A 22,418-nucleotide genomic window follows, 5' to 3' on the forward strand; every position below is an offset into this window, starting at 1 on the left:
TGCAGGCCAGCCTCCCCCTCCTGTACACCTCAGTGCCTGTTAGGAGCTCCAGGCTAGACCGTGGCCACTTCTAGCCAGTCTAGATTGTGTTAAAGGCATCAGGGGTTAGTCTCCCTCCTTCCTTCCTTTCTTTCAGCAGCTATCTGTTAAGCCTGTTCGATGTGACAGGCACTATACTTGATGCTGATAATATAATGGCAGCAAGATAGAGAGCGTCCCTTCCCTCATAGAATTTACAGATAGCAGCCACACACCATCGTCTATTACACAAGCAAAAGCCAAACGTTGAACACTGCCCGCAAGAGTGAAAGTACACATAATTGAGGATCTCAGTAGATGAGATCATCCCGGATTATCTGGGTGAGCCCTAAATCCAACGAAAAAGGTCCTTGTAAGAGACAGAAGAGGAGAGGACACAGAGAAGAGAAGGCCATGTACAGATGGAGGCTGAGACTGGAGTTACGCAGCTATAGGCTAAGGAATGCCTGGAGCTACCGGAAGTTGGAAGAGGCAAGAAAGGATTCTTATAACAAAAGCCTTCAAAGGGAGTGGCCCTGCCGAAATCTTGATTTCAGACTTTTGGCCTCCAGAGCTGTGAGAGAATAAATTTCTGTTGTTTTCAAAACCAAAAGAAAAAAAAAAGAGTGAAAGTACACAGGAGCACTGAACCCAGGAATAGGGGATCAGAAAGCCCACAGTTAAATAGAACTTTCCTTTTTATCTAATATCCCTAGGATTGCAGTAAATCTAGGTCTACTGCCTTCGAATTTTTCAATATAAAAGCTTAGGTACGCTTTCTAACTAACAATAGCTAATTTTGCCCAAGAGTATACATAGTTTAAAAGTAATAAAATAATTGGTAGCATAGGGCCCAGCGCAGAAACCACCCACCCTTGCCCTGAGTTAGGGGGAGAGTTTCTTTTTTTGCGGCACGCGAGCCTCTCGCCGCTGCGGCCTCTCCCGCTGCGGAGCACGGGCTCCGGGCGCGCGGGCTCGGCGGCCATGGCTCACGGGCCCAGCCGCCCCGCGGCACGTGGGATCCTCCCGGACCGGGGCACGAACCCGCGTCCCCTGCATCGGCGGGCGGACCCGCAACCACTGCGCCAGCAGGGGAGCCCTGGGAGAAGAGCCATTATCCCAGGTGCCCAGGCTGTTCCCAGCCACTCACTGGGCATAGGCAGATCCCGGTGGTTAATCTGATTCTTGATGAGCCAGCAAGAGTCTGGAAACAGTTTTTGAGATAGTTGTATATTTGCAAACAAGAATCTAGTTAAAAAGCAAGCAGTTGCTTAACTAGGGTGTTTCTTTACAATTCTGAACACTTTAATGAAAAAGGTAAAAGCTTAAGTCATCCGGTGCGTAGGACTTTGATTTAGAAACTGTGGAATGTTCTAATTACCTGCTGATTCTCAGTTTGAGCCCTTAATACAATTTCCAGCAATGAGTTCTTCTAGAATGAAAGGCAGTTAGTACTGAGACTGAGCTCTAGAGCCCGCGAGCCACAGCTGCTGAGCCTGTGTGCCGCAACTACTGAAGCCCGCGTGCCTAGAGCCCATGCTCTGCAACAAGAGAAGCCACCACAGTGAGAAGCCTGCTCACCGCAACTAGAGAAAGCCCGCAAGCAGCAACAAAGACCCAATGCAGCCAAAAATAAATAAATGAAATCTTTTTTAAAAAGGCAGTTAGGACAGCCCTAATTAGCCTTGGGCCACATGCCTGAGGCTCTAGGCAAAGCAGACCTGAAAAGAGTCTGGTGTGGGTCTGTAATACTTTAGATTTATAACCCTTTTCTCCTTAGGAACTCAGATTCTTTTGATATCTTTTGATATCTTTATTATCTCATGTTTCTTCATCTACCCCTACCACACCCAGTTTCCCAAATCTCCAACCCAAAGTAGAAACACATTGGAACCTCGAGATCCTGCCCGCCCCTCTCTCGCTTACGGCCTTCGCCAACCAGCCCCACTTCCTCTCCTTGGGGCTGGCTCTGGGCTCCCAGTAGCTCTCCAATCACACACAGAGCCCCAAGGGCCCCAGCCCTCTACGATGCTTCAGCTAAACTGTTGTCCCATCCAAAATGCCACTCTAGAGAAGACACAGAGAAGCACATTCCAGTGGCCTTCCTCCTCCTGGTTGTAATTCCTTCATTACTTCCAAAGGCCTCACCCCCGGGCTGTCCCCCCATATGCATTCACGTGGAGGACAGTGTCCCCGTACCTCCATCTGTCCCCCAGAGGGAAGGTCGGACACATCCTACATTGTGAGCCTTCATTCACCAGCTGTTTACTGAGCGCCTCCTTCAGCTGTATTTCCAAGGCTGTGTTAATGCCCCCTCCATTTTCTGTCCCCGAAGCCTACAGGGTGCTCCCCGAAACTGGTGGGGAGCCACACACAGGCATCACTGTGTTGGAATTGAGGACACGAAGACAAGGAAGGGCCAAGTGAAAATGCCCGGGCCAAAGAGTGAATTACAGTGGTAATAGACAAAGTGACCAGTGCCGTAAACTTTGAGAATTCTCATTCACTTGGCCTCATGCCTTGATTTGGGCAGTCTCCCGTGACATGCTATGAAAGCATCACTGTGTTAGAGAATTTCAATGATAGAAATGAACCAAAAAACACAGGGGAGGAAAAGACGTGACTAAAATAATCAGGGGTTTTTTCTGGAGAGTAGGTGAGCAAACAGGCCGTGGGATGGGGTCCCTGCTTGTGCTCGGGGACCACGGGGGCTGAAGAGTGGGGCCTGGTTAGCCCTCACAGACACTGTCCGTGGCTCGGACTGGAAGGCTGGGCGGATCTACAGTGTGTGGACACCTGAGCCTTGGAGAATTGGGAGAAGAGAACTTCCCCTTGACTTTTCTCAAGGGTCCAACCCCAGCATCGCCTCCACTGCTTAGCCAGGCTGTTCCCAGCCACTCACTGGGCATAGGCAGATCCCGGTGGTTAATCTGATTCTTGATGAGCCAGCAAGAGTCTGGAAACAGTTTTTGAGATAGTTGTATATTTGCAAACAAGAATCTAGTTAAAAAGCAAGCAGTTGCTTAACTAGGGTGTTTCTTTACAATTCTGAACACTTTAATGAAAAAGGTAAAAGCTTAAGTCATCCGGTGCGTAGGACTTTGATTTAGAAACTGTGGAATGTTCTAATTACCTGCTGATTCTCAGTTTGAGCCCTTAATACAATTTCCAGCAATGAGTTCTTCTAGAATGAAAGGCAGTTAGTACTGAGACTGAGCTCTAGAGCCCGCGAGCCACAGCTGCTGAGCCTGTGTGCCGCAACTACTGAAGCCCGCGTGCCTAGAGCCCATGCTCTGCAACAAGAGAAGCCACCACAGTGAGAAGCCTGCTCACCGCAACTAGAGAAAGCCCGCAAGCAGCAACAAAGACCCAATGCAGCCAAAAATAAATAAATGAAATCTTTTTTAAAAAGGCAGTTAGGACAGCCCTAATTAGCCTTGGGCCACATGCCTGAGGCTCTAGGCAAAGCAGACCTGAAAAGAGTCTGGTGTGGGTCTGTAATACTTTAGATTTATAACCCTTTTCTCCTTAGGAACTCAGATTCTTTTGATATCTTTTGATATCTTTATTATCTCATGTTTCTTCATCTACCCCTACCACACCCAGTTTCCCAAATCTCCAACCCAAAGTAGAAACACATTGGAACCTCGAGATCCTGCCCGCCCCTCTCTCGCTTACGGCCTTCGCCAACCAGCCCCACTTCCTCTCCTTGGGGCTGGCTCTGGGCTCCCAGTAGCTCTCCAATCACACACAGAGCCCCAAGGGCCCCAGCCCTCTACGATGCTTCAGCTAAACTGTTGTCCCATCCAAAATGCCACTCTAGAGAAGACACAGAGAAGCACATTCCAGTGGCCTTCCTCCTCCTGGTTGTAATTCCTTCATTACTTCCAAAGGCCTCACCCCCGGGCTGTCCCCCCATATGCATTCACGTGGAGGACAGTGTCCCCGTACCTCCATCTGTCCCCCAGAGGGAAGGTCGGACACATCCTACATTGTGAGCCTTCATTCACCAGCTGTTTACTGAGCGCCTCCTTCAGCTGTATTTCCAAGGCTGTGTTAATGCCCCCTCCATTTTCTGTCCCCGAAGCCTACAGGGTGCTCCCCGAAACTGGTGGGGAGCCACACACAGGCATCACTGTGTTGGAATTGAGGACACGAAGACAAGGAAGGGCCAAGTGAAAATGCCCGGGCCAAAGAGTGAATTACAGTGGTAATAGACAAAGTGACCAGTGCCGTAAACTTTGAGAATTCTCATTCACTTGGCCTCATGCCTTGATTTGGGCAGTCTCCCGTGACATGCTATGAAAGCATCACTGTGTTAGAGAATTTCAATGATAGAAATGAACCAAAAAACACAGGGGAGGAAAAGACGTGACTAAAATAATCAGGGGTTTTTTCTGGAGAGTAGGTGAGCAAACAGGCCGTGGGATGGGGTCCCTGCTTGTGCTCGGGGACCACGGGGGCTGAAGAGTGGGGCCTGGTTAGCCCTCACAGACACTGTCCGTGGCTCGGACTGGAAGGCTGGGCGGATCTACAGTGTGTGGACACCTGAGCCTTGGAGAATTGGGAGAAGAGAACTTCCCCTTGACTTTTCTCAAGGGTCCAACCCCAGCATCGCCTCCACTGCTTAGGCTCCTGCTATGACACGTGCGGGAGCAAGGAGGCATCAGAGTGGTACTGTGAAAATGGCATCCCATTTGCCAACGGATCTTTCATCAAGTAGTTTAGGTCCTATTGGTTTTTACCAGGGAAAGTTTATAGCTGTGCATCTGTTAACCTCATGCATCTGGAATAGCAGCACAGGCCAACCTGGGCTGGGTGTTTCTACAGAGCCTCAGCTCTTGGTTCACTTTACAGACCACAGCACTTGAGAGGCTGACAAGCCTGGTTTCCATGGGTCAGAGGCATCCAGAGACGCTTCTTGCCCGACACAGGGAAGGGGAGCTGGCAGACAGCAGACACCTAAACTACCACAGATCCACTGGTGGCACCAGTGCAGGCTTGAGATGGGTCTGTGGTCGAGTCTGGGTGGGGTGGGGGGGAGGTTCTAGAATAAACAGTTTTCTTTCTTCTGGAATTCAGCCAACTGGGTTGCCTTCAGTTTTTACAAATGTCCAAGCCATAGTGTTATCAGAAATAAGGGTTGAAAGTTAGTGACTGAGGGAATTCCCTGGTAGTCCAGTGGTTAAAGACTCCGTGCTTCCACTGCAGTGGGACATAGGTTCAATCCCTCGTCAGGGAACTAAGATCCTGCAAGCCGCAAGGCGTGGCCAAAAAAAAAAAAAAGTTAGCAACTGATCCTCCTTTGCTTTGTAACCAGCTACATGAGGGCATCAATGAGGTTAACTCTGAGGGAGAACCATATCCCTGAGTCTTACTGGATGGACACAAGTTTGCCAGGTGCACAAGGAGACGGACACTGCATGTGCTGAGTATCTGTTTGAATGAATCAATAACTCCAGACACATAAATAGCATGTACCAAGGCCCGGAGTTACTAGAAACAGAGAGATTTTCCACTCCAAATGTAATCTTTGGAAATCTGTGAAGGGTGATTTTTCATATACTGAAAGAGAGATTTCTCCTGAGGAGAACCATGAGAGACCTAATTCACCTCCTAAAGATACTCTCTGCATAAATATAAATGATCAAAGGGTTCAGAAAACTTGAGGGATTCTCCGAGAGCAGGAAGGGGGTGATGGTTTGGGCCTGTGTGGAGCTGCTCAGCCTGCAGCCTGGAATTTGAGACCAGATCTGTCTACACAGCCTGTGGTGTTTCTTCAGCCCAGGTGACAGCTCTGCCAGCCTCAACCCTTGCCCTCTTCCCTTCACCAGCGCCATCTCCATAACCACCGTGAGAAGCTGCAAGGCCCTTGAACCCGCATCAAGGGAGAAAAAAGGGAATGAGGGCTGTTCTGCTGAGGGACTGGAGCTTCCACATCTTCCCGCCTTTCACGTGATGAGCTCGAAGCCAGAACTAGAGGAATTAAGACAGATCCACTCAGCCTCCTTTCAGTCTCGCCCAGTTTTCCTTGTGCAGCCACGCCCCAGTCCCTCAGTAGGAGCATTTGTCTAGTTTGGTTCAGGAACATGTATGAAGGGCTCCAAAGTCGAGGGCGGCTCTCAAGTGACGTGAAGAAAGGAGGTTCCCGCAAAGCGCATCTGAAGGGACCACAGTGCCAGCCCCTCCCTCCCCTCCCCTCCCTCCTCCCGCTCTCACCTCTCCCCTCCCGGTAGAGGATGAACAAGTTGGGGGAAAGATGTGCCCCAACCCAGGTTAGTTACCAGGAGAGGAAGGCTGACTCGGAGCCCGGGTGGAACTGTCTCGGGCAGAAGGATCCCCGGGCCTCTGGGTATAAACGGTCGGTTGACAGGAGTGACAAGTGTGCTGTTGAAGCTGGGCATTAGGGCCCAGGCTCAAGCTCCAGCAGCAGCCCCTCATCTCTCCCCAGACCTGCACGACGGTTATTTTTGCACATCTGTCTTTTCATGTTTCGCATCTTTATACACTGGCACAGTCGGTCATTTATTTCTTATGCTGTAGTTTGAGGGTTTTCTTTTCCACCTTCCCTCCCTCACAGGTACATTCATTAAAACTTGCCCTTGAAGGCGTGGAAAAGGAGAGGGATTTCTACTTCGGGAAGTTGAGAGAGATTGAGCTCCTCTGCCAGGAACACGGGCAGGAAAACGATGACCTCGTGCAGCGACTCATGGAAGTCCTCTACGCTTCGGAAGAACACGTGAGTGTGAGCAGAGCCCTGAGGCTTGTGTCCCAGAGTGATGCTCTTGGTCAGAGTGCAGTGACGCCGAGCCTTCAGCTTCAGATACTGCCCTGGGACCTGAGTGAGGCTTGCAGCTCAGCCAGTGCATATGATGTTCCCAGAGGAATAAACACGATCGTCGTGATCCATTGACCCATGCTTATGGGACCTGCATTCATCAATCTGGGAAGAGATGCGCGGATGGTTGCCAGTTGTTGGGGGCAGGGGACCGGGGGGCTTCGACTGAGAAAAATAGGCTTACATAGCCAAATCTCAAGTGGTTTTCAGCTCTCTGAGCAAATGAGCAGTAAGAATGTGTGCAAAGATTCTTCACGCAGATCAGAATGTGGTTAAAGGAAAAATTAATCTAGATGCTTTTCCCATCCCCAGAAGTCCCACAACTGTTTTTTCCTTCATAGCTGGTTGCCTTGGTTACACTTTGCCAGTACAGAGCAGCATTGTGTGACAGCCCTTTGTGAAAAAATACTTCTGGAAGGCCTCCTCTGTGGAGGCCCTGCCCACCAGGGTTGCTCCCCACGAGTGGATGTGCCGAGGGGGTACCCAGGATGTGGCTCCGTCCGTCCGCATGGAAAGCCGATGTGAGGAGCAGTGGAGGAACATGAGTCTCAGGAAGCGAGGAGGGGGAGGGGCAGGATAAACGGCAGAGCCCAAGGCAGGTCACCCCAAGTCCTCCCAGACAGGCAGGGAGAGGCCCTGGCAGCCACAATGGGAGCCCTGTGGGGCTTCACTTTCATGAGGGTGGCGCAGTGAAAGGCAGGAGAGCACGGGCCGGGGTTGCAGGCGTCCTGCTGCCAGGTTGGGGCTGAGGAAGTGTTTGGGTAGGTGTGATTAGGAGGCCTGCAGGTGCCCTGAGGGCTCTGTGGTCGAGTTGCACGTGTGTTGGTATTTCCACGGAACATAGGAAGCCACCAGCAAGTTTACTTTATCTTATTTCAGCCGAATACCAGGCAGTTGTTTACTCCGTGTAAGATTAAAATCCTAGCTCTGAAAATTTCCTAAACGGTAAGAAACTGTCTGGAGTTTGGGGACTCTCCAGCACTTTTTTTGTTTCCCCCAGATATGTATATATTCTTAAACCTCTTTCTCAGTTAGCTCAGACTATAGATCTTGAAGCCCTGGGAATCCGCCTGCCCAGGTCCCAGAGATAGCAACGGCTTTACAAAATATCATTCTCAATATTTTCAGATCTGACGGAAGAAACCAAAGGTTGGTTTGTGTTGTGTGTATCTGCACCACCCAAAGTGGCATTTTTATGACGTTCTATATGTAGAGAGTGCTTTGTCATCTGTCAAGCGCTAGACGAATTATGGTTATTCTCTTCACAAGCTTGTTTGAGGCTGAATTCGATGAGGTCTGTGCAGCAGCCCCGTGAGCCCGAGTGAACCGTGCTGCTGCCCATCCGGGACGGTGCCCGCTCGCGGGAGCAAGGAGGTTTGCAGGATGGAATCTCCCTGCTGATTCTAACCTCTAGCCTTCTGATGCTAACCTCGAGCCAGATCTTGTCCCAAAGGAGGAGTCCTTGTGAGGGAGCGCCATTAGGTGAACTCCAAATTAAGGGTTGGCAGGGCCACTGAATTCCTAGCTAATGGCAGGCGGGGCTGGCCTTCGGCAAGAGCTCTTGCCTCCTGAGAGTTCAGGGGTGCCTTCCTGGATGACTGCGCTCAGCTCCATCACTACCCAGGTTTCTCTAACTCAGAGCCCAGAATCTTAAGGACTATGTTCCCTGCTTCTCAGTATATTGGGTGCCATGGGGAAGGGAAAAAGTAAAGGCGGTACCTCTTGGGGGAAACTGCAGGACAGACTTTGTCTAGTTGACAGTATTGAGTTGCATGTGTTCTGTATGTAAAGAAGGGAATAGTCAAATTCCTACCTGGATTTTCTCCAAATAATTCCCTTCATCTTGTTTTGTTGTTTGACACCTTCAAAAGTATTGTCTTGGCCTCTTTCTCTGAGCAGTCTCTTTAATTCAGCATCCGCCAAGAATCTCCATTTTTTTCTGGCGGGTAGTGTCACTAAACCCACCTTTGTTGTTCTGACTGGCACTGTGCTGATGTCATCAAATAGAGAGAAACGTGGCAGGGAGAAGAGAGAGACAGTGGCATCACTGTTGAGTGTAAGCTAAGGAGTATCCAAAGTCCAGGAAGAGATTTAGAGGCAGTAACCAGGCTACTGGAATCTGGAAGAGAAAACAGACTTAACACAAACTTAACACGTGTGGGTTACCAGTGCAAAATCTTCAAATGCAGCTGCTGCCTTAATTCTTCTCATTCCAGGATAACTTCTAATGCAACTCTGTGTCTGGACAGCTCCAAAAGAAACACATCAGGCTATGCTGAGTTTTCTATAGAGAATAAGCTGGAATATGCCAAGTGTCCTTGTTTAGAATGTGACAAGACCCATTTTTTTAAACTTTGGTTTCTATATAGAGAGAAGGTGAAGGCTGTCTGCCACGTGCCTGGACACTGCACGGTATTTTCCATGCGGCACACGCACACACATGACACTTCTTACAGAGGCGGATGGCGAGAGGCTCAGGAGCGGCTGGCCTGCTCTGCTCTCTGCTTCCCTTCCTGGAGGTTCATGGAACCGTCCTAGACACCTTAGAGCAGCAAGCGTTTGCCTCCCTCCCTGAGCGTAGCGAGTCCTGATTCTGTGGTAGCCTCCCAGCTTATCCACTTTCTACCATTGAGGCAGTGAGCCTTTAAAAAGCTTCCACCCTTGTCTAGGAAAGGCGTCACTTGGGAAAAAATGTGCTCAGAGGTTGCTGGGCCACTGCACCCACCGGCAAGCTCTCGGAGCCTCCTTTTTCCCTCGCTGTGCTTGACCCTGACACTGTGTCCTGTTTGCAGGCCATTCACACACTTCAGTGCTAGGTGGACGTGCAGCCACGGGGGGCATGATGTCTGGGAGAAAATGCCAGTACTTTATTCATGATGCCGCCGGTCGGACTTCTGTGCACATCTGAGAGGCAGAGATTTCTGGTTGGTTGCCTCCCTCCTGGAGATGAGAGGGGTGCTGAGGAATCAGAGGCTGCAGTGAGTGCCTGCTCTTCAGTTCACCACAGATGGACCCGACATTGACGTTTCAGGTGCAGGCATTCGCTGGAGAGGCCTCCTCCTTCAGTCTTTATTTAGTGATGTCTGGTCTTTGATTCTCGTGATCAAGCAATCCTAGGATAACATGTTTGGAAGATGTAGAAATCCAGATGAGAGTTTTGAGTGTGGAAGTAAACAGAGTCAGTTCAGTTTGCAGTCACAGAAGCTTAATGGAAGTTTCCAGAGCAGATGGCCAGCTGGCTGTCCAGTGCCTCTCATTATGATTCTCATTATCTTTACTACTTAACTAAGGGCCACAGGTGTCTGGGCTTAACGTCGTTGGTTAGATGCTGCCCTGTGGATCTGTAGGCTGAGGGTCACCTGCTAATACTGAGACACTTGTTTCCTGAGGTCCTGTCACGGAAGCCACTGTCGAATGACCTAAAGATACTCCCCCCCTCAGCCCACATCTTTTGAATTCAGCCTGCATTTCTGTCACTGGACGCAGCATTGGGTTTATAGAAAACAGACACAGCCCCTGCCTTAGAAGAGCTCACAGTCCCCTTGAGACAGACAGGGACACCACTAACTGGAACTGGTCAGGTTGTGATAAATGCAGTAATGGAGACATAAATAAACTTGTGTGGCGAGCACATAAAGACAGCCTGGAGGGACAGGCAAGGACTTCACAGAGAAGGTGACATTTGTGTTGGACGTGGAAAGATGATTAGGAATGTCAGCAGTTACAGAGGTAAGACGGGGGAGTACTTTTTCAGCAGAGGAAATGGCAGGAACAAAGCAGAGAGGAAAGAACAGCCAGACTCGCTGGTGTGAGTGGCGGCAGATGAGCCTGTTGTGCGCAGCCTCCTACATCTGGGAAGGTGGGAGCCGCGCCCCCTCCCCACTCCCTGCAGCCCAGCTTCTTGACGGCCCTCCCCCCCTTGTCCCCGCTCTTCTCCCACAGTAGCTGAGAGCATTCTTCGGTACTGTCTTCCTGCTTGCTTCTCCTTCTAATGATGATTACAAGAATAAGGAACTCCAAAGCGTCACTCACAGCTGTGAGTGGATTGATATGCAAATATTAGACTTAATTAATTAAGTAGGTGGCGCCCCAGTGCTTTAGTCACATGTTTGGCCTAGGTTTCGCCTGGCCGCCTCCCCACCTGTGCGTTTAAGTTCTTCAGTCTTGCGTGGGGCATAAGAGAAAGATCGTTTGGGTGTGTGAGTGCCTCCACAGCACTGTGGGCGGGGAGCTCCCAGTGGTGATGTGCAACAGCTGCCTCAGAGTTACAGGTGCCTCCTGCCAGACTTTCAGAGCACCTTAATTTGAACCCCAAGCATTAGCAATCCATTGGTAACCCAGGACGTTTGTTCTTTATAGCCGCGGTACCCAATAAGAGTGCTCTGGGGTCCGCAGTTCCTGCAGATGAGATGCATGACCTCACAGCGGTGCACCGTGAATGAGGGAGCTGCCCTTGGCCAGCTGGAGACAAGGGCACCGCACCCACTCCCTGGCTCATCAAGTATGGAAAGGAGGCCCGAGGGGGAGCCTTATCTAGTGCGTTTCTCATCCCACAGCCGGTTTGACAGGCCCACGGTTACTTGAATCCAAGTCTTCTTTCAGTCCTGAATTAAATCCATTATCTCACAGTTAACTCGAAGTCCACGATGTGAGCAAATAAGATTTTCCGTAAAATGTCAAACAGATCATCATTTCTGACGATCTTCCCATCAGCAGCCTAACACTCGCAGAAACGATTATGTAAGAAAAGTGCACTTCAGACCAGCTGAAGTCTGGGCAATATGATACGGAAGGCACCACACTGGCATTAAAAGGTTAGGATGACGAATACAACATCTCTACCCCTTAAGGGACTCAGAGGCTCAGAGCCTGGCTGAAGAGGCAGCCGTGGAGCCAGCCAGTGGGGACACACGAGCACGCGCCCATACACACACAGGGCTGCAGTGTGCAACCTGATGGAAGCATGAGTCAAGGATGTAAAGCTCAGAGGAGTGATCCGTTCTGGGGTGAAGGCAGTGAGAAAGGCGTGGGGAGGAGCGTGCGGCAGAGCAGACACCCGGAGTTCCTGGTCCACATTCCTGGTCAGTTCCCATGAGCGTGAGTTTCCTTCTTTGCCCCTGGACTAGAGGGAGGCCGGTGGCTCTTCCTCGCTTGTTCTATCCCAGCAAGAGGTGCTCTCCTGCTCCCAGGAGGGCACCTCCGTCCCTGAGGCACTAACTGAGCCGAGAGGACCACCCTCACGTGTGCTGAGCGGTGGGCAAAGAGGCTTGTGGAGGACGCTGCAGGGCCGGCCCGGGGACGAGCTGGCAGAGCCTGGAGCAAAAGGGGGCTTGGGGCTCTGAGGTCAAAGGACATCGTGGTTAAGGAATTAAGGAGCGAGGTGTCCCGAAGGACAGCAGGATGTGGGCAGAGAGAGTAGGATTTGGGCCTTCACATTTCAGAGGTGGAGCAGTTGTAGGTATGATGACGGGGTGTGGTCATGGGGTGAGCTAATATTTATTAAATTAAATAATGTGCTTCTTGAAGACATCAAGCCAGTAAGGGACGGTGCTAGAATTGAGCCCAAGTCTTCAATACGATGTCATTTTCTACTCTTGTCATAGGAAAGACTATTTTTTAAAAAATTATTTTTACTTCTAGAACATATTCCAATGAGTTACCAAGAAAAAAGAATCACAGCTCACACTTATATTATGTGCCAAACACTGCTCTAGGCACTTCACCTATTTTAACTCAGAGTTCCCTGTTGAATTCAGTGACTCCATTGATTCATTGATCAATGACACTCACTGAAAACTCTGTTAAGTGGGCACTTTTGTCCTATCCCCCACTTGTACAGATGAGAAAACCGAGGCACAGAACAGTTAAGTCACCCAGCTTGTAAATAATGGATCTGGGAGATGAACTCCAGTTCCATGCTTATAACCTTGACGTTATGCTGCCTCTCAGAATATAAGTGGCACGTGACCTTGGCTGATAGTCTGGGTCATCTGTTCTTGCACCCTCTCTGATGTCTTCTTCCTGACACACACGCACTGAGTTGTACAGTAGGCAAGGTCTGACACAGATGCATGAGGCCCTATCCCGACTTCAGTATCCTCAGGATCCAGTGGATGAGGCCACAAGGTTCAAGACAAGGTTACAAGTCAAAAGTTTTAAGGCCAAGGAAGAAACAAAATGCAGGAGGAGGGAGAGCATCCTGGATCAGGAATCGGGGGAAGTGATCCTGCTGTATTTGAGTTGGATCTTGATGGGTGTGTCCTTGGCTAAAGGGAATACGGGCCAGACAGAAAGGGGGTGTGCAAAGTGCAAGCGAACACAAGCACGTCTGTACGTCCCAGCGTACGCTCCCGACTGCATCACAAAAGCATTGTGCATTCTGGAGGGAGCAGTCGGCCCTATTGATTAGCTACACTCCCTCTGCTTGGGTAGTAAAGAGCTAATTATTCTTTGTGAGATTAAAAAAAAAAAAGAATTGGCAGATACAGCTGACCAGGGTTTACGTTCCCTGGAGTTTTATGTTCGTGATGTGCTTCCCTGGGTTATATGCGAGTAAATAGGTCATTTGAAGCCAAGTAGAGGAACACCTCAACCATCAGAAAGTAAGCAAAAAAAGTCCTCACATACCCAAAATAGATGTCCCGAAGTCCCTGAGCACAAGCTCCTGAGCTCCCCTGTTGGAGATGCGGTCTGGCTGGGGGCAACCCAGAGCCATAGTTACTGTCCTTTCCTTACCTACCCACTCTAACGAGCTGCTTCTCTGCATCATGTGAGTAACAGATTATAACAAGGAGTCTGCTTCAAGCAAACATGCTACCAGGTGAGGAGGAGGACAGCAGGGCAGGAAACAGGAAGCCATCGGACACACTGCAGGGGCCTGGGGCCCTGTGCTGTGTCACAGCAGGCTCACTCGTGGTTATTGTGACGCTCTTGAGCCCTTGCATCTGGTTTACTGTCGTACAGCGGGTGGGAAAGGATGTATGTTTTGTGATGACGTCCTCCCAGAATGGTCAGAAGGAAAACGTGGTGCCTAAAGCCTGCTGGCCGCGCTCCAGAATGGGCCGTTCCTTTGATGGGGCGGGAAGGTGAAGGCATCCCTCCCTGTGTGTGTGCCTGGGCTCCTGGGAGCGGGGAGGCACTTGCGTGGCAAAAGCCGTGGCGATGCCATGCTGTGCAGCGATGGTGGGTCTGGGGAACGCTGCAGGGCTGCCGGCAGTGAACCGCTTCAGCTGAAACCTCTCCCCCTGCCCCACAGGAGGGCCACCCGGAGGAGCCGGAAGCAGAGGAACAAGTCCACGAACAGCAGCCCCAGCAGCAGGAAGAGTACTGAACCGTCTCGGCAGCTCTCCACACTTCCGTTCTGGTGGGAACTTTTCTTCTGGAGAATTGGAACACCTGTGGCCTCAAGCTCATCAGAAACCAGTTGTTCCCAGCCTGCTGTTCCATCACTGCGCCGGCACCCATGCCAGCCACCACGCTCGGTTCCCATTTCCTTCGCCAAGACACACTAGCCGTGGCCGTGGGCAGCCTCCCCAAGACATCACGGGGTCACATACCTTCAACTTCACCACTTGGCTGCTTGAGATTGGTTCTGCTCTTTGCATTTCTTTCCAGAACAACTGTCCCCACCCCCACCCCACCCCACCCCACCCCCTTTTTATCCTGGTGTGAAACAATGGTAATTTGATATATGGTATTTATATTGGCATTTCTCAACCCAGTGTCACTAGATGTCACACACATTTGTGGTGCTTTGATGTTTGCAAGTCTAACCTCTGAACATAAATTTGGTCAAATAATAAATTGGAACAAAGGGAAACCACACAGTATGTTGTTAGTTTTGAAAGACATTCACTCAAGGAAAACACCATCTCGACTTGGCCCTCTAACTGCTTGCCCTTTCCCTCGCCTCCCCCCACCCAGATTCTCATGCTCTTTTCTTTCTCAGGGTCCTCTTTGGTGGGGAGCCACTCTCCTCAAAAGCTGTCATCAGTTGTCTGCAGTCAGAGGGGGTCTGCATGGGCACAGGTCCTCCCACCTCCTCCTGTGGGTTTCAGCCCAAATCCTCTCATCCACACTAGGGGATTCCTACTAAAGAATGACTTCAGGGTGTGCAGCCCCAGGCGGCAGGGTCCCGCATCATGCTGCACACTTGCTGGAAGGCTGGGAGTGAAGACCTTATGAGTAGGAGCGGGAGCCCAAGGGAGAATCCTGGTTCTGAAGTCTGGTGTTGACACTGGAATGACAGCACAGGAAAATCTGACTCGCAATGCCTTCTGGAATAAAGAATTCCCCCTCTTCAGTACTACGGCCCTCCTTGTCATTGACCTTCGCTAAATCGTGGCAGTTCATAAACAGAGGAAACATTAATGAATCAAAAGCATTCCTTATTTTTTTTAACTAATATTTGCACATTTTCTTAGTATCTTTCCAAATCTTTGCCTCTTCCCCACCCCACCCTTTGACAGATGGGTTCCCTTCCTGGATCATTCATTTCACTCGGTGTCTGACTTTAGATTTTCTTTCACTTGTTATTTGACTTAGCAGGTGCAACAAAAACAGCAAACAAGTGTGCCCACCCCACTTTCCTCTTAATTGAAAAGCTTAAAATAAATTTCTGAATTATGTATCATAAAGCTTTGACATTTCTTTATTAACTGATGAAATACTAATTCTAAATTCTAGCATTGAAGCTTTCCACCAAAAGAAGTCTTCTCAAAATAAATCTTCTGTGGCAGACTGGTATTTACTGAGTAACGTGAAAAAGATTGCTTGTATTTTTGAGGTTATTACAGGACACTGTGCAGAACTGGACAGATGTTTCATGGGGTTTGGTTTCCCTTTCTTCTCTCTCCTGCTTGCTCTGCGCTACAGTGGCAGCTCGTTTCTCTCAGGCTGGAATACGGCCTGGCTCTCGGCGGTGACATCCTCCCACACCTGGTCGCAGGGAGTGGTCGTGCTATACACAGCATCGTGCTTAACAGTGTGTCGTCCCCACCCCTCCCTCCGCCTCCCCCCCGCCCCCCTGCCAAGCCTGTTGCACTCACTGAGTTTCCTTCTTTCTAAACAGCTCTTGTAAAGAGGCACAATAATTCCATGCAGGTGATCCTTCAGTGGTTCCTGGGCAGTTTTTTGCTTGCCTTGGACGTGTCAGTAATACCCAGTGCCAGGTGGATCAGGAACCACACTCCCATCATGTGGGTGCACATGATTACTGGGTAACGTGCATAAGCCTCACCAGTGACACTCAGCCACTCTGTTCCTCCCCAAATCCCCAACTTTCTCAGCTACAAACATACTGGCCATATATCTGGCAAAGACAACTTTCGCCAGTCATCCTACTTCCTTCTCCTTCCCGGAGTCTTGGGGCAGACTATTATTTATTTAGAGAGGAGCTATATACTTCTCTTTCTGTCAGTCAACATCTGAAACGTCTTCCATTGCCCTGCATCACCTGGGACATCACTGATGCTTTGGGGAATCTTTGACAGCTAAGTATCCCAGTCCTCTTCGGCTGCACCCCAGCTTCTGTGCAGACCACCTCTCATTTCCCAGGACTGCTCCTTTCTCCCTGATGGCTTTACCCCATCATTCTCTCATCTCGGCAGCCAGTGCATGCTTTCCTCTGTGGACCCCGTCACGCGTCGTCACGCTGGGCCGAGAAGCATCCCCTGGTGTGTGCTCTGCTCCTCCCTCTCAGAAGCCAGACTTTGGTCTTGGAGTCCCCTTCACACCCGCCGCAGCTGGTTATAGTACTTCCACTGCTCATATCAGGTAGGAAGTGATTGAAGCAGGGGGTAAAGAGAAAAGAGCAGAAAAGCAGAAAAAGAAAAGACAAAGACACACCCTGTTGACCCGAGAGAAGTAAACTCCAGAAGGGAACCAAGAACTCCTCCCTTCCCTGGTGAGTATTTCCATTATTCCGTTAAGGTTTAATATGCATTCAAAGTACTTTTACTAAATAGTACATCCTAAAGCTTTTGTTATATATTAAATGTAAACTGAAAGGAGTGTAAACATATGTATTGTTAATTATAAATATAGATAAGTAATGACATAATAGATGAAAAAGTCTTATTCAGATGTATCACATTCATTTTACATTACCCACCTACTGTCGCATGGTAGAATAGTTTTTTGTGTCTGAATATGTGAATAACTTGACTTGCATTTATCTTTTTACATATTTAATAAAAAAAAAAAAGGTATATGTTAAAATCAGCCTGGATCTAAAGAGTCTTAAATTTTTATGCTAAAGGTTTCCTTTTGAGTGAGCACGGTTATACGAATAGGCTATTTATGTAAATTCACACATAGAGCCCACATTTTATTATGATTTACATGGTGGGGGGCCTTGTTTTTATTGACGGCAAATGTTTTAACAGGAATTACAGGTTAGTATTTGATATCCAATGTAGCTGCTGTACTACCTTTTTAAAACTCTGCCAAAAATATTTTCTTACCAAAAAGAAAGATACACCATTCATTCCCTTAGGAAACATTCCACTTGCAAAGCAAACAAAGGCCTCGCTCCTACAGGTTCACCTGCTCCATCTGGACGACACAAAGGCTGGGCAAAAGCAGGCAGGTGTTTCGATGTAAAGCTTTGTGGCAAAACGACCTGTGACTGGCAAAAGCTCTTTGATTAAGTGTATCCTCCTCCCTCCCCGGCTACCAGCTTGCTGACTTTAACAGTGATGATTTATAGACATAAATGGAATAATACCAACTTTACAGGAATAACTGAAAAAATGTATTTGAACTGGCCCACTGCCCTCCCGGAGACCCTGTAGAACAGGTGACGACAGTCTGTTGAAGACTTTGCCCAGGAGCCTCCAGGTTACTGAGGTTCAGCTGACACCCTTTTACCCTGAAGGATGCCAGCCTTACTGTACTTGCTTTCAAGCACCACCTAGAGCCCAGTTGTGTTTCTATACTGTCCTTTGGCAACTGTTTTCCATTCATTTGCCTTTAGGCCCTTTCCTTTTAAAAGCAGAGAAGCAGGAAAATAACAAAGCTACCACCACTGCTCTCCACCGACACATTACTCCACAGGGTACTTCTGTGATGGAAGTCTGAACCGTTACCTGGGCTGGGAAAGCTCATGCTCAAAGCACACGTGTTTCCATTTAATTCACCAACCCCAGGCTTTTAAACACTAGATCTTAGACGTTTGTGCACAAATAGTCAAGAATACATGTGATTCATTTTACTTAAAAGGCACACTGGTGGACTCTAAACACATCACAAACAGTTCAAAAGTGGTGAGATAACATGTTTGCTCCATTAAATCTGAGATCATCGATAAAAATTTGAGGTGTTCCTACTGGTATTATGCGTAGGCCCATGAGTCCAGAAGGAGGGGAAAAAAGTTAATATACTTTCACTAAGTTCGAGTTACAAGATGCCAGTTCTCTAAAATTAAACACAAACTTCATTTCTCTGACCTTTCTTATGCTTCCTCTTAATGGCTAGAACACAGCCACCGTGACCGTTTAGGCTGCTATTACGAGTAAATATTCACTGACCCAACTTGTCAGCACTGACACAGAGTCGCCAAACAGCACCAAGTGTGAGAACAGAGCAGCTCCCTGGATGTCTAACAGCTCCTGTTTTGCTGAACTGGGAACTCATGAGACACTCTCCATTCACTGGAAGAGCTCGGGCTTTACTGCCTAACAGACGGCAAAGCGTAAAATCCATTGAACCCTTGACCCTCAGATGGCACCAGGACTTCAGGTCACAAGACTGCCCAAGGGCAGACCCTTCCCCCAGACTGTGACCTGGACCCCATAGTGTATCAGTAGGGCTTACACAGAAGGTGCATTTGCTAAGGCCTTGCCTCCTCCTGTTGGGTTTAGGATTGGAACAAAAAAATGGAACGCCCAGCTGGAGCTTATTTGTTGAATGCCTTTTTCTCTCTTTCCACTGACCTAAAATGTTGAAATTTTGCCAAGTTTTAATTTCTTAAACAGGTTTCTTTTTATATTTTGTAACTATTTTATCAAGACAGGGTGTAAATTGTTTTTAAAGGGCAAGAGCACATTAACGTACCTTTGAATTTATGCTATTCATTACAAACTAGCCCAGTACCTGAATGCATTCTTTTTCAGAAAATAAAGTACACATTTCTTTCTGTGTAGCAAGAGCCCCTCATATTTTACACTATGGTATTCCTTTCAGTCTTAAAGGTTACCTGTATATTATAACTTAAAAAAAATTTCTTTTAAGATACATTTATCTTGTTTTTTTGTGGTACGCGGGCCTCTCACTGCTGTGGCCTCTCCTGTTGCGGAGCACAGGCTCCGGACGCGCAGGCCCAGCGGCCATGGCTCACGGGCCCAGCCGCTCCGCGGCATGTGGGATCCTCCCGGACCGGGCCACGAACCCGCGTCCCCTGCATCGGCAGGCGGACTCTCAACCACTGCTCCACCAGGGAAGCCCCAAGATACATTTATCTTCTTCACTAAAATGTTTTGGTCAAATCTGACCATTTAAATGAGGCTTCAGAAATTACAGAAGTAATGAAAAGTTCCCATAAATGATTTCAGAATTTTCGTCTAATTCAAATTCACAGCTTACTACTAGGACACTCTCTTCCAATCATACATTTATGATGCAGGTGAAATGAAATGTAGCCTCCTACCAATGGAACAGTTTTTTACCAGCATGAAAGTTATGTCACAGAAAGAAAATGTCTCATAAGCTAAACTGTCTCAAAGACAGGTTCAGGGACCTTCCTGTCCTGTAGACACAGACACTGTCCAGTCACCTGAGCTTAAAACAAAAAACCATGAGGCAGAGATAGCTTCAAGATGGAAGGGGAGTAAGACATGGAGATCAACTTCCTCCCCACGATTATACATCAAAAATACATGTACATATGGAACAGCTCCTACAGAACACCTACTGAAAGCTGTCAGAAGACCTCAGACCTCCCAAAAAGCAAGAAACTCCCCACGTACCTGGGTAGGGCAAAAGAAAAAATAAACAGAGACAAAAGAATAGAGAAGGGACCTGCACCTCTGGGAGGGAGCTGTGAAGGAGGAAAAGCTTCCACACACTAGGACGCCCCTTCACTGGCGGAGACGGCAGGTGGTTGGGGGGAAGCTTCAGAGACACGGAGGAGAGCACAGCAGAGAGATTCCCGCACAGAGCATTGCTGCCAACCAGCATTCCCGCATACAGGATCGGTGCCGACCGGCACTCACCAGCCCGAGAGGCTTGTGTGCTCGCCCGCCGAGGCGGGCGGGGCTGCGAGCTGAGGCTCCGTTTCGGTTTCGGTCGGAGCTCAGGGAGAGGACTGGGGTTGGCGGCTTGAACACAGCCTGAAGAGGGTTAGCGCGCCACGGCTAGCCGGGAGGGAGTCCGGGGAAAAGGCTGGACCTGCCGAAGAGGCAAGAGACTTTCCCTTGCCTCTTTGTTTCCTGGTGCGCGAGGAGAGGGGATTAAGAGCGCTGCTTAAAGGAGCTCCAGAGACGGGCGCGAGCCGCGGGTAAAAGCGCGGACCCCAGAGACGGGCATTAAGACGCCAAGGCTGCTGCTGCCGCCACCAAGAAGCCTGTGTGCGAGCGCAGGTCACTATCCATACACCCCTCCCGGGAAGCCTGTGCAGCCCGCCACTGCCAGGGTCCCGTGTTCCGGGGACAACTTCCCCGGGAGAACACACGGCATGCCTAAGGCTGTTGCAATGTTCCGCCAGCCTCTGCTGCTGCAGGCTCACCCAGCACTCCGTACCCCTCCCTCCCCACCCCGGCCTGAGTGAGCCAGAGCCCCCTAATCAGCTGCTACTTTAACCCCGCCCTGTCTGGGTGGGTAACAGATGCCCTCAGGCGACCTACACGCAGAAGTGGGGCCAAATCCAAAGCTGAACCCCAGGAGCTGTGAGAACAAAGAAGAGAAAGGGAAATCTCTCCCAGCAGCCTCAGGAGCAGTGGATTAAATCTCCACCATCAACTTGATGTACCTGCATCTGTGGAAAACTTGAATAGACAACGAATCATCCCAAAATTGAGGCAGTGGGCTTTGGGATCAACTGTAGGCTTGGGGGTTTGCTTTCTGCACCTAATTTGTTTCTGGTTTTGTTTACCTTAGTTTAGTATTTAGAGCTTATTATCATTGGTAGATTTGTTTACTGATTTGGTGGCTCTCTTCCTTTTTTTTTTTTCTTTTTCTTTTTTTTTTTTTTTAACATCTTTATTGGGGTATAATTGCTTTACAATGGTGTGTTAGTTTCTGCTTTATAACAGAGTGAGTCAGTTATACATATATATATGTTCCCATATCTCTTCCCTCTGGTGGATTTGTCTTTTGGTTTGGTTGCTTTCCTTTTTTTTACTACCTTTTAATTTTTAATAATATATTTTTTAATAACTTTATTTTATTTTTTCTTTCTTTCTTTCCTTTTTTTTCTCCCTTTTCTACTGAGCCGGGTGGCTGACAGTCTTGGTGCTCCAGCCGGGTGTGTCAGGCCTGAGCCTCTGAGGTGGGAGAGCCGAGTTTAGGATACTGGTCCACCAGAGTCCTCCCGACCGCACGTAAAATCAAATGGCAAAAGCTCTCTCAGAGATCTCCATCTGAACACTAAGACCGAGCTCCACTCAACGACCAACAAACTACAGTGCTAGACACCCTATGCCAAATAAATAGCAACACAGGAACACAACCCCACCCATTAGCTGAGAGGCTGTGTCTCTGCTAATCATAAAATCATAATAAGTTTACAGACACCCCCAACACACCACCAGATGCAGTCCTGCCCACCAGAAAGACAAGATCCAGCCTCATCCACCAGAACACAGGCACAAGTCCCCTCCGCCAAGAAGCCTACACAACCCACTGAACCAACCTCACCCACTGGGGGCAGACACCAAAAACAATGGGAACTACGAACCTGCAGCCTGCAGAAAGGAGACTGCAAACATGGTAAGTTAATCAAAATGAGAAGACAGAGAAATACACAGCAGATGAAAGAGCAAGGTAAAAACCCACAAGACCTAACAAATGCAGAGGAAATAGGCAGTATACCTGAAACAGAATTCAGAGTAATGATAGTGAAGATGATCCAAAACCTTGGAAACAGAATGGAGAAACTACAAGAAACATTTAACAAGGACCTAGAACTACAGAGCAAACAAACAATGATGAACAACACAATAAATGAAACATAAAATTCTCTAGAAGGAAACAGTAGCAGAATAACTGAGGCAGAAGAACGAATAAGTGACCTCGAAGGTAAAATAGTGGAAATAACTACTGCAGAGCAGAACAAAGAAAAAAGAATGAAAAGAATTGAGGACAGTCTCAGAGACCTCTGGGACAACATTAGACACACCAACATTCGAATTATAGGGGTCCCAGAAGAAGAAGAGAAAAAGAAAGGGACTGAGAAAATATTTGAAGAGATTATAGTTGAAAACTTCCCTAATATGGGAAAGGAAATAGTCAATCAAGTCCAGGAAGCACAGAGTGTCCCATACAGGATAAATACAAAGAAAGAATATTAAAACCAGCAAGGGAAAAGCAACAAATAACATACAAGGGAATCCCCATAAGGTTAACA

The 22,418-nt window shown here is 48.6% G+C and overlaps 1 protein-coding gene across 3 annotated transcripts in view; it reads left to right on the plus strand.

Annotated features, from left to right (window-relative positions):
• MAPRE2 (microtubule associated protein RP/EB family member 2) overlaps window positions 1-14,676 on the plus strand; it is a 162,935-nt gene extending 148,259 nt beyond the window's left edge. Inside the window, exons 7-8 of one of the 3 annotated variants that reach the window (XM_007455197.1) lie at window positions 6,599-6,757; window positions 14,112-14,463. In XM_007455197.1, the coding sequence (XP_007455259.1) occupies window positions 6,599-6,757; window positions 14,112-14,186 (234 nt within the window). In that variant the 3' untranslated portion in view covers window positions 14,187-14,463. Of the gene's footprint in view, window positions 1-6,598; window positions 6,758-14,111 lie in introns of all 3 variants that reach the window. The other 2 variants (XM_007455196.1, XM_007455198.1) reach the window with 2 other exon arrangements.
• Window positions 14,677-22,418: the final 7,742 nt, after the last annotated feature.

Source organism: Lipotes vexillifer, unplaced genomic scaffold (genome assembly GCF_000442215.2).
Source record: "Lipotes vexillifer unplaced genomic scaffold, Lipotes_vexillifer_v1.1 scaffold90, whole genome shotgun sequence".
Taxonomy (NCBI): domain Eukaryota; kingdom Metazoa; phylum Chordata; class Mammalia; order Artiodactyla; family Lipotidae; genus Lipotes; species Lipotes vexillifer.